The 12,814-nt window shown below is 47.8% G+C and overlaps 1 protein-coding gene across 1 annotated transcript in view; it reads right to left on the bottom strand.

The window, feature by feature from the left end:
* Positions 1 to 12,814, bottom strand: part of TOM1 (target of myb1 membrane trafficking protein) — a 519,326-nt gene that overhangs the window by 78,400 nt on the left and 428,112 nt on the right. Inside the window, exon 13 of the mRNA XM_077452403.1 lies at positions 4,157 to 4,216. Within this exon, the coding sequence (XP_077308529.1) occupies positions 4,157 to 4,216 (60 nt within the window). The remainder of the gene's footprint in view (positions 1 to 4,156; positions 4,217 to 12,814) is intronic.

Below are 12,814 nucleotides of genomic sequence, written 5' to 3'. Positions count from 1 at the left end.
ACAGAGCTTATACATCTTGACCCCGTATCTGGAACGCTTGTTGGGGACGTATTGTTTGAATGACAAGCGACCAGAAAACTTAATCAGGGACTCATCAACGCAGATAACTTGATCGGGAGTAAACAAGTCTGCAAAACGTTGGTTGAAGTGGTTTATGAGGGGCCGAATTTTGTAGAGCCGATCGTATTCAGGGTCTCCACGAGGACGACAGAGTTCATTGTCGCTGAAGTGCATGAACCGCAAAATCTGCTCGTATCGTGCCCTGGACATGGAAGCAGAGAACACGCGCATATGGTGAATTGGGTCAGTGGACCAATATGACCGCAACTCACTCTTTTTGGTTATGCCCATGTTGAGGGAGAGGCCCAGAAAGATTTTAAATTTGGAAACCGTAACTGGTTTCCATTGTCTGGCAAGGGCGGACTGGGGAATAGTGGCGATGTGTTGACCAGCGTACAAATTGGTTTGGTCCACAATAGATCTATAGAGATCTACGGTGAAAAACAGTGAGTAAAAGTCAAGTGTCGTAAAATCAACTGTTTCCACGTTAATGCCAGGTTGGCCAGTGAATGGGGGAAGTACGGGTTCTGCAGAAGATGTGGGCACCCAAATAGGATTGGCGAATTCTGCAGGAAGGGCACTATGGGTACGATGGGCCTGTCTTTGTCTTCTTCTTGGTGGCAGCGGGACACTACTTGTGCTTGCCACCTCGCCAGCTTGAACTGCACTTATGGGACTCGCCACGTCACCACGTGTTACTGCAGTGCTGGATGTACGTCCAGGGTGTACTAGGCCGCTGGTGCTTGCCAGTTCACCAGAAGGATGAGCGGCTCTAGTACGTCTCTGCTCCATACGAGTGACCTGCGGTTCCTGCACCTGAACAACAGAATACATTCGGGATTGGGCACACCTGTTCTTAACAGCGGCCTCATCTCCGTCGTCAGAGCTATCTGTCATGGAGCCGCTGTCATCTACAGGATCGTATTCTGAGCCTGAATCTGACAGATGAGTGACGTCCTCTTCACTATCTGTCATGCTCAGAAACGTGTAGGCCTCTTCACTAGTGTACCTTCGCTTTGCCATTTTGGGCTCTAAATTTAGGGGTACACTAGTGAGACTCACAGGTAAAAAAGCACCTAGCCTGTCAGCGACTGTTTCAAAATGCAACAAAAAAAACTGTTAGCGATCGCAGGGATCAAGCCTGACTCTGCGAACGCTGCAGTTATGTGTGTTGTGTTTTGTAAGTGACAGTGATCGATCGATACTGCACTTGGGTGGGCTGGGCTTGGCGGAGGGGCTAAACGCAGGTGCTAGCAGGTATCTGGGCTGATCCCGCTAACAATGCGTTTTGGGAAACCTAAAATGCTGGCAACGCTAATATAGATCTGATCAGATACTATATTACTAAGGGAGGTGTATGCTTTGCGCGTGGGTGTTAGCGGTACTGGCACTAACCTGACGCTGGGGCGACGCAGACCTTATCTGACCCTCAAACTTATATCACCCGCCGGGTGATCAGGGGGTTAAACCTTTATTAGGTAATAAATGGCGGGTGCCCTGAAACAAAAAAAAAATAACTAACTAACCAGCGTCACCTGTAACAGTTATATGGTGATCACTGGTGAAAGGGTTAACTGGGGGGCAATCAGGGGGCTATGCGGTAGTATATGGGGGTCCCTGACGCTATAAAAAGCTGCGGCGAACCTAAATACTTACCTGCCTAACTAGCGTCACCTGTGACACTAATACAGTGATCAGAAAAACGATCGCTTATTAGTGACACTGGCGACGGGGGGTGATCACGGGGTTAAACCTTTATTGGGGGGGTTAGGGGGGCACCCTAGAGCTAAAGGGGGCTAACCCTAACTGCCCTAACAGTTATTACAGTCACAAATGACACCAATGCAAAAAAAAAAAAAAAAAATGCAATTGGTGTCACTGTGACTGGGGGGGGGGGCAGGGGTGATTGGGGGGTGATCAGGGGCGTGAAAAGTGTGCCTGGCGTGTTCTACTGTAAGTGTAGTGTTGGGTGCAACTCACCGATCCTCTCTCCTCGGTGTCGGAACGAAAAAGACCGACACGAGGAGAGATTACTTCACTTCCTCTGCCTGTGTTTACATTACAGGAGAGGAAGTGATGTCACCGAGCATTTCTATTCGTCGGGAGCGATCGCGAGGGGGTGGCCATGAATGAATGGCCGTCCCCTCGTCCGGGATCGCTCCCGAACGAATACCGACCGCCGCAGGCACCGGGCGGGGGCCCGATCAGGCCCCCGACCCGCGGGAAGGCAAGGACGTACATGTAAGCCCTTATGCCTGCCCGTGCCATTCTGTCGACGTACATCGTCGTGCGGCGGTCGGCAAGTGGTTAAAAAAAATAAATAAAAAATTGACACTTGTATTTCTATTACAAGGCATTTAAACATCCCTTGTAATAGAAAAAAGCATGACAGGACCTCTTAAATAAGAGATCTGGGGTCAAAAAGACCTCAGATCTCATATTTACACTAAAATGCAATAATTAAAAAAATTGCCATTTAAAAAAAATTATTTATAAAAAAATGGACCTTTAAGACCTGTGGGAGGAAGTGACGTTTCGCCTCCGGTAAGCGGCGGAGGTCACCAGTTCGTGGCGGCCCTCTCCCACCACCGATAAAAGTGATTTTGCAGTGAATCCACCGCAGAGACCACTTTTATCTTGTAGCGGACCGCCTGCTGAAGGGGGTACCAGGGTTATGGCAGCTAGCTGCTGCCATAACGATATCCTCCTTCAAACAGCCAACGTAAAACTGTCCGTAAGTGGTAAAGGGGGTAAATTCTTCCAGGGCTGAAATGGTTAAAGTGCAAGTAGTAATCCTTGCCTCTTTTCCAGCAGTCAGACACCCACAACGCCCTTTGCTGTGTCGGCATCTTCCACCCAGCTTCTTCTGGATGCTGAACGCATGCACAGGAGTGCAGTCATCCCTGCACACTGGCAGTGTGCCGAAATGTAAACTGCATTGCAAATGTACAGCTCAGTGTACATTCTACAGGGTATTGAAAACAAGCAGGTAGGTGTGATTATTGCAGAAGAGACATTACATATCTTTTCTACATTAGAAGAGACACTGCCTGTTAGCAACAGTTTATTTTTCCAACTTTAGTTCCACTTTAAAAATTTGTACTCTGACATTCTCCACCCACATCCCTCTATGGGGAAATCTCTCTTCTCTCGCACATGCACACAATCCCAGAACCCAGTGTGTGGGCCTCTCGAGGGGATGGCGAACCTCGGGCATGTGGTGGTAGAGGATCGTCTGCGGACATTCCCTGAGCTCAAGGCAGCCTTCCAGTTACCCAACTGGGAGGACTGTTTGGGCTCATATGCCACTACAATGATTTCAGCTAGAGACAGATTCATCCAACTAAAGTATGTCCACAGGGTAAATTATACCCCTCAATGCCTGGTGACTATTTACTCCTCTGTCCTCAGAATACCCAATATGTCAGGCCTCAGGGGCCTCTTTTTTCCACGTGGTGTGGTCTTGTGTCTCCCTGCAGTTGTTTTGGATGCAGGTTGCATTAGGTGTGTTTGACTCTCGGGCTGGACCCAAAAATTCTACTACTAAATGTTTTTGATGACTCCCACCTAAATCAATATGTTAAACTGTTAATTTTTTATACTTCATTTTATGCACAAATATACATTCCTTTGTTGGAAATCCTCTTAGCCCCTTCAGTCGATTCCTGGAGGTCAGCTGTGAACCAGGTGTTGCCTTTGTATAAGCTGGCAACTCTGGGAACTCCACAACAAATTGTTTGCTTTGAGTAAGCCTCGATTCCCCCATCAAAACCGATAGGGGGTATCTCTCCACCTAAGCCATTGTGTTCTTCTGGCCTGGGGAAGCCAGGAAAACACTGTGCTTATTGCTATCGGCTGTAACAGCTGCTTGCAATAATCACATGTAAAATTCGTCAGGCTGGTTGTACCAAAGTTGCTCGATCAGTTTGGGTACATTCAGCCTGCCAACACATGGTTCGAGAGATAACCGCCCTTTCGATTTCGCAAAAAATAAATAAAAATCAACACATAGAAATAAAACACTATTCATCTAAGCATAAATTTAGTGAAAGCTTAGCGTCTGAAGCTGTTATTCATGTGTTAAAATCGAACTTACAGTCTCTGCAGAAAGCCATTTCTCAATATCTTCCATAAAGTTGTTTTGAGACGCTGGAATCTGGTAGGATAAAAAAAAAAAAAGTCTTTATTTTTGATTTTATATTAAAGTTCGTAGCTACTAGGCATAACAACTTGCAAATGGGAAAGTCAGTCTGACAACACCAACTACAAATGATTAGTATTTCCTAGTGTCTGACTACAGACAGAATCAAATGTATATGAAGCATGGTCACGTTTATGGTGCATACATACAAAGGAAAAGATTGTGTTTTTCCCATTTTTTTAACGCCATTTTTTTCCTCCCAAAAAAAAAAAAAAAAAAAAAAAAGTGTGGAATATGTTCTTTTACAATGATAAACAATATATCCATGATATGGCATTTCAACTTTATACCATGAAGACCTTAAAAAAAGATTGTAAAGTCTTAAATTATTGCACGTTCTCTCAGCTGAAGACAAGCAAATCCTGGAATACAATTCAAGTAACAAACGTGATCAAGTGTTAACAACCTCCTTCATTTGAGTGGATAGTACACACCGGGTGGCTAAGACCACTCTCCAAATCCCTCTCACACTAGGTGGCCTGGCCCTTCCCTGCTTCCAAAATTATTACTGGGCGGCGACACTTGTCACCGTCTGTTGGTGATTTTCTCAGGTGCGCAGCAACCTAGCAGTTGACTAGGAAGCAGCTTTGCTGAACTGAGCAATCTAGTGTTCCGTGGCCCATGCTCTAACCCTAATGTGACCAAACCTATGTAGCCTACTCTACAGGTGTTGAGACAGGTGGAATCCTTGGTGGGTGTGGAGGAAGCACTGTCACCTCATACTCTGCTGTGGGGTAACCCCCCACTAACTGGCCCATTTCCAAACTGTGCCAGATCCGTCCCTGTGGAAGCGCTATGGGATAAAGGTGTTGCAGGACATTTTCCATGGACGATTACTAACATTTGACGGGCTTAGAAATTGGTGCCACTTACCCAATAGCATGCATGTTAGATATTTACAGCTCCAGCACGCAGCTCAATCCCAATTTACCTTTCACTGGTGCTGGCATCCCATGCGTTTTTTTAATGTATGCATCTTGTACATATGCCTTGATTGTATAATGGTGTATGTCATTCAATAAAGTTTACTGTTAAAAAAAAAAAAAAAAAAAAGAAGAAGCAGGTCTCGGGAGCAGTGAAAAGGACAATTTGGTGATATTTTGTGACAAGGTTGGTGGGGAAGCTTGAAGCAGAGTTGCGGATGGCTTTGTATGTTAAGATTTAGAATTTTATTTGTTGGGCAAGCCAATGGAGGGAGTGCCGGATGTTGACTGGTAATTTGAATTAATTATGGAGTGAAGAGGAGACAGTCTGTGTAGAGTTAGGACAACAAGGAGAGAGTTGCAACAAGAGCGTAAATTAGCAGCTTAGTGGTGTTTTGGGTTAAGAAGGGGTGTATTCTGAAATCGTTTGGGGGTGAAGGCAGCTAAATTTGGACAGCGACGGGATTTGGGGCTGAAGGCAGAGCTCAGAGTCTAGGATTATGCCTAAAACCCTGGCATGTGGAGAGGGACTGATAGTTGAGTTCTTGATGAAAAAAATCTAGGGACGAAAAATAGGATTTTTTGTACTCACCGTAAAATCCTTTTCTCTGTAATTCACTGACCGACACAGCTCCTCTCTGTAACTAAATGGGTTGTATGGCCTGCCATTAGGAGAAACTAGGCAAAATTGTTACACAAAACACAGAACTTTAATCCTGCCCCAGGGGGGTGGACCCCGTGCTATCAACCCTCCTCCTGCTCCCAACAGCTTCAGTACGTCAACAAGCAGTATAACGTACAAAAAAGGAGAGATGGGTGCTGTGTCGGTCTGTGAATTACAGAGAAAAGGATTTTACGGGGAGTACAAAAAAAATCCTATTTTCTCTTATATTCACCGACCGACACAGCTCCTCTCTAAATGGGACATCCCCAAGCAGTGGCAAACGAGGGGTGGGGAAAAACACAGCATAAAAACTTCATCCACCATGGCAAGTGGGAACTAGTGAAACTAAAACCACACAAAAACAGCAGTATGTGGAAAAACTCCACCATATAACTGGGTATACTCAACAGGAGCGAATCCCAACCACAACAGTGCATAGGTAATGCAACAGAGCATTAACAAAAAACAGTACCGCGTTTTTATCCAAAAAACAGGAAAAGACTCAATTGCAACTACACGGCCGCCTGCAAAACTTTGTGGCCGAAACCAGCAGCCGCCAATGCACCGACATCTACCTTGTAGAACTTGGTAAACGTATAGACAGACGACCAGGTCGCCGCCTTGCACACCTGAGCGACAGACGCTTGGTGTCGGAAGGCCCTTGCTCTTGTAAAGTGGGCCGTGACTGGAAAGGGAGGCACCTGCCCTTTCAAGGCGTAGGCTTGGACTACAATCGGTCTGATCCACCTGGAAATGGTGGCCGACGAGACCGCCATGCCCTTCTTAGGACCAGTGAGCCTGACTTCCGAAAGGAAGTTGTGACAGACAAATACACCTTCAGAGCCCTAACCACATCGAGAGCATGAAGGGCCACCTCTTTGGGGTGCTTCGGCTTAGGACACAATGATGGCAAAACAATGTCCTCATTGATATGAAAGGCCAAGACCACCTTCGGTAGAAGGACGGTTGCGGACGCAACACCACCTTATCCCTGTGGATGACCAGATAAGGCGACTTGCAGGACAAGGCCGCCAGTTCCGAAACCCTCCTGGCTGATGTGATGGCCACTAGAAAGACCACCTTCTGTGAAAGGGTCAACAGAAGAATCTCCCCGATAGTCTCAAATGGCAGCTTGTGAAGCGCCGACAACACCAGGTTCAAATCCAACGGAGGACGCCTCGGAGGGACTACATGTCGCACCCCCTGAACAAAGGTACTCACTAATGAGTGAGACGCCAGGGGTCACTGGAAAAAGACAGCCAGAGCTGAAATTTGCCCCTTGACGGTGCTCAACGCCAGGTCTACACCTTGCTGAAGAAACAGCAGGATCCTGGATATAGATAAGGAGCTCGGATGCCACCCCTTCTCCTCACACATAGAGATATAGGCCTTCCAAGTACGATGGTATATCTTCCTGGAAGAAGATTTCCGCGGCCTCAGCATAGTTGGAATCACAGAGTCCGACAGACCCCTGTTCCTCAATACCTGGCTTTCAGCAGCCAGGCCGTTAAAGCCAGCGATGGTAAAGCAGGGTGAAAGATTGGACCTTGAGATAGGTGGTCCTCTCGCAACGGCAGTCGTCAGGGAGCGTCTGCCACCAGGAGCATTAGGTCTGCGTACCAGGCCCGCTGAGGCCAATCTGGGGAAATCAGGATTACTGGAATCCCCTCGGCTTCCACTCTGCGAAGCAGACGTGGCAACAGTTTCAGGGGAGGAAAGGCTTAGATCAGCTGGGTACAGATCCCACGGAGCCCCGAGCACGTCTGACGTGTCTGCCCACGGATCTCTGGTCCTGGACACAAATCTCGGTACCTTCCGATTGAGATGGGAGGCCAGTAGATCCACATCTGGTGTGCCCCACCTCAGGCACAGCAGCCTGAACACCTCCGGATGCAAAGCCCATTCTCCTGGGTCCAGCATCTGTCGACTCAGATAGTCCGCCTGCCAATTTTCCACCCCTGGGATGTAAATGGCCGACAGGGCCGGCACATGTCGCTCTGCCCACCGAAGTATGTGAGCAACCTCCCGGGCAGCGGCTGAGCTGCTTGCTCCTCCTTGGTGATTTATGTACGCCACAACTGTGGCGTTGTCTGGCTGTATTCTGATCAGACGCCCTTGGAGGGTCAAGGACCACAGCCTGATCACTCTCAATTCGAGCAGATTGATCGGCAACTTAGATTCCTCCGTCAACCAGAGGCCCTGAGCCGACTAAATCCCCATCACTCCACCCCAGCCGGACAGACTGCCATCCGTAGTGATCATCGTCCATGTCAGAGGAAGGAATGACTTCCCAGACTGAACCACCGGGGACCTCAACCACCAGATCAGGGAGTCCCTGACTGGTTGACTCACCTGGACCTGTCGATCCAGGGACAATGGAGATTTGTCCCACTTTGTCAGAATCTCCTTCTGCAGGACCCTTGTGTGGAACTGGGCATAAGGTATCGCCTCGAAGGAGGCAACCACGAGCCCCAGTACTCGCACGCAAAAGCGGAGCGATGACCACTTGCGGCTCATAAGTAGATTGGCCGCCGACCTGAGAGTTCTCAATTTGTCTGAGGGAAGAAAAACCCTCGCTTCCCTGGAGTCCAACAGTAACCCCAGGTACTCCAGACGCTGAGTCAGCACCACCACCGGCTTCTTTAGGTTCAACAGCCACCAAAATTCTTGCAGGATCTGCAAGGTGATCACCACATCCTCCACTAATTCTGAGGCGGAAGAAGATCTCAGGAGGAGATCATCTAAATAATCCCCGATCGCGATCCCGCGTTGTCTCAGCACGCCAAAACTGAAGCCAGTACCGTGGTAAAGATCTGGGGGGGGGGGGGGCTGATGCCAGGCCAAAAGGAAGAGCCACAAACTGGTAGTGGGCTTCCCCGACTGCCAAAAGCAGAAGTTTATGGGTATGTGCAGGTACGCATCCTGGATGTCCATGGACGCCAGGAAGTCCCCTTGATGGAGTGCAGCGACTACTGAGCGAACTGATTCAATTTTGAACCTCTGCACTTTTACAAAGTGATTGAGGGCCTTCAAGTCCAAGATTGGACGCACCCCTTCCTTCTTGGGAACGACAAACAGATTTGAGTAGAACCCATGAAAGCGTTCCTATTCTGGAACTGGTACAATCACCCCCTGATTCAGCAAGTCCCTCACCCCCCCAACAGGGCCTCCTGGCGAACCGGGGACGCAGGTATGCTGGAGGGGAAGAATCTGTTTGGCGGCCTGGGGTTACTATCTTGTAGCCCGTGGAAATCAGATCGCAGACTCATTGGTCGGATAACCAGGAGGTCCACCGGGCTGCAAACTCCCGAAGATGACCCCCCCACCTGAGACATGGGTGGGGGCAAACCTTCATGCAGGCTTGTTAGGCTTGTGGGTCCAGGGACGCTTCTGACCGTCCGTGGGTGTCCTGTCGGGCTAGGGGCGTTGTGCAGAAGCACCGGGTGAACGAAAAAGACACTTGTGAGCGGAAAGAGAGGGCCCTTGCCTACGGCATGGCTCTTTAGCCATCTCGGCCTCTGGGAGTAGAGTATTCTTACCACCCCTGGCATTCTTAATAATGTCATCCAACGAGGCTCCAAAGAGCCGGTCGCCAAAGAAGGGAAGATCCGTCAGGGCTTTTTGGATGCCTGGTCAGCAGACTAGCATTTCAGCCAAATGAGACGCCTCAGCACCACGGCTGACACTGAAGAACTGGATAACTGGGGGAGAGTATCCAGGGCCGCGTCACAAACGTACTTAAGGCCATGCACTAGTTGGTCTGCTAGCTCTACGCAGACCGGGGAGGCATTCTGCTCTCCCAATTCACGGTGCAAAAGTTTTGCCCACTCAGTCAGTGTTTGCGAAACCAGTGCGGATGCCAGTACAGGTCGCATGGCCGACCCCACAACCGTAAACAAGGAACAAGCCACTGCCTCGGCCTTCCTGTCCATGGGATCATTGAATGCAGGAGTCCCCTCAACTGGAATCGTGGTTACTTTATTTAACCTAGATACTGGGGGGTCCACGACTGGAGGAGCCGACCATTTTGAGAAAGTTTTCCTCAAAGGGGTAACGTACCGCCAAATTTTTGGGGACCGAAAAGGTCCGTTGCGGGTGACCCCATTTCCTGTAGATGAATTTGTCAAAATAAGTCAAATACAGGAACACCTTAGGTGAACAGCTTGCGGGACTCAAAAGGGACCAGTACATCAGAGGAATCTGCTGGCTCCTCAATCTTCAGGGCAACACGCATAGCTGTGATAAGTGCTCCAACAAGCGTTTTGTCGCACCCGGACAGAAAATCATCCTCACTGTCCGAACGGTCCTGGTCAGCCACGTCAGATAGGTCAGATAGGTCAGAGCAGGGGTCTCCAGCCACAGCGGGGCCCGAGTCTGCTTTAGAGCTCAACCCAGAGGACAGGGGCCTCTTATGTGCACCTTTCCTGCCACGTGACGCCTCTATCTTACCAACATAGGAGTCAAGGACCGCCGTCGGGGTGTCCATGCGCACCGCGCTAATTGCAGGTGACCCGGTTGCTATAGCCTGGATTTCGGGGGAAGAAACACCAGTTTCTGAAGCCATGCTGACCCTAGCCTGTCTGCCACCTGCAAGGGGACTTAGGACAGTGAAGGTCCCACCCTCCGGCTGCCGTCACATGGGGGGGTGTTACTTAGTGCTAGACTCACCACCCTGGGGCGTTCTGTGATAGCCACAGCAGTGCCTGTAGTCCCTAGGAGGTTCTCAGTTGCAGAAAGGAGAAAACGGTGTCAGCAGCAGCAGCTCCAACCAGTGGTGCAACGATCTGCAGAGCAGCTTCAGAGTTCAGCAAAGAGCCATCCAGCGTCCTGCACACACAGTGGACACAGGAAGCAGCAAGTGAAAGCACATGTAATGCTGCCACAAGAGGACAGCGGTGAAAAAAGCGTTACATAGTTAGATTGTTAGTCAGGTTGAAAAAAGACACAAGTCCATCCAGTTCAACCTTAAAAACAAACAAATAAAATAAAAAATAATCGTACAATCCAAATACCCAATTTTATGCCCACAATTGATCTAGAGCAGTGATGGCGAACCTTGGCACCCCAGATGTTTTAGAACTACATTTCCCACAATGCTCAACTACACTGCAGAGTGCATGAGCATCATGGGAAATGTAGTTCCAAAACATCTGGGGTGCCAAGGTTCGCCATCACTGATCTAGAGGAAGGCGAAAAAAAAACCCCAGCAGAGCATGCTCCAATTTGCTACAGCAGGGGAAAAAAATTCCTTCCTGATCCCCCAAGAGGCAATCGGATTTTCCCTGGATCAACTTTACCTATGTTAGTACCCAGTTATATTATGTACATTTAGGAAAGTACCCAGGCTTTCCTTAAAGCAATCTACTGAGCTGGCCAGAACCACCTCTGGCGGAAGTCTATTCCACATTTTCACAGCTCTAACTGTGAAGAAACCTTTCCGTACTTGAAGATGAAATCTCTTTTCCTCTAGACGTAAAGAGTGCCCCCTTGTCCTCTGGGTTGACCGTACAGAGAACAACTCAACACCAAGTTCACTATATGGACCCCTAATATATTTGAACACGTTGATCATATCCCCCCTTATTCTCCTCTTCTCAAGAGTGAATACATTCAGTTCCTCTAATCTTTCCTCATAGCCGAGTTCCTCCATGCCTCTTATCAGTTTGGTTGCCCTTCTCTGCACTTTCTCCAGTTCCCCGATATCCTTTTTGAGAACTGGTGCCCAAAACCGAACTGCATATTCCAGGTGAGGTCTTACTAATGATTTGAACAGGGGCAAAATGATCTCTCTCTCTGGAGTCCATACCTCTCTTAATACAAGAAAGGACTTTGCTCGCTTTGGAAACAGCAGCTTGGCATTGCATGCTATTATTGAGCTTATGATCTACCAAAACCCCCAGATCCTTCTCCACTATGGATCCCCCCCAGTTGTACTCCCCCTAGCATGTATGATGCATGCATAACTTTACATTTATCAACATTAAACTTCATCTGCCACATAGTCGCCCAATTAGACAGTGTATTGAGGTTGGCTTGTAAATTGGAGACACCCTGTAAGGACATTATTCCACTGCATATCTTGGTGTCATCTGCAAAGACAGAAATGTTACTTTTGATCCCAGACCCAATATCATTTATAAAGATGTTAAAAATTAAGAGTCCCAGCACTGAACCTTGGGGTACACCACTGATAACCTGAGACCATTCAGAGTAAGAATCATTAATCACTACTCTACACTAATTTTCTATCCATTTACAAACTGATATTTCCAAACCTGTAGACTTTACCTTACACATGAGCCGTGTGTGCTGAACTGTATCAAACGCTTTTGCAAAATCCAAGTATACCACATCCACTGCCACCCCTCTGTCCAAGGTTTTACTTACCTCCTCATAAAAAGAAATCAGATTTGTCTGACAACTTCTGTCTTTCATGAATCCTGCTGTCTGTTGCTTAACCACTTCAGCCCCGGACCAATAAACAGCCTAAGGACCAGAGGTCTTTTTACAATTTCGCACTGCACCGATTTAACTGGTAATTGCGCGGTCATGCAATGTTGTACCCAAACGAAATTTGCATCCTTTTCTTCCCACAAATAGAGCTTTCTTTTGATGGTATTTGATTGCCTCTGCGATTTTTATTTTTTGCGATATAAATGCAAGAAGACCGAAAATTGAGAAAAAATTATATTTTCTAGATTTGTTATAAGAAAAATCGAATAAACTCAATTTTAGTCAAACATTTAGGGCAAAATTTATTCAGCCACATGTCTTTAGTAAAAAAAATGTCAATAAGCATTTATTTATTGGTTTGCGCAAAAGTTATAGCGTCTACAAACTAGAGTACATTTTCTGGAATTTACACAGCTTTTCATTTACGACTGCCTATCGCATTTCTTGAGGTGCTAAAATGGCAGGGCAGTACAAACCCCCCCCAAATGACCTCATTTTGGAAAGTAGACAGCC

This window comes from Lithobates pipiens, unplaced genomic scaffold (genome assembly GCF_037356315.1).
Source record: "Lithobates pipiens isolate NorthernLeopardFrog02 unplaced genomic scaffold, aLitPip1_a1.2 Scaffold_23, whole genome shotgun sequence".
Lineage (NCBI taxonomy): Eukaryota > Metazoa > Chordata > Amphibia > Anura > Ranidae > Lithobates > Lithobates pipiens.
Note: the sequence above shows the minus strand (reverse complement) of the source record. Positions and strands in the feature narration are given on the sequence as shown.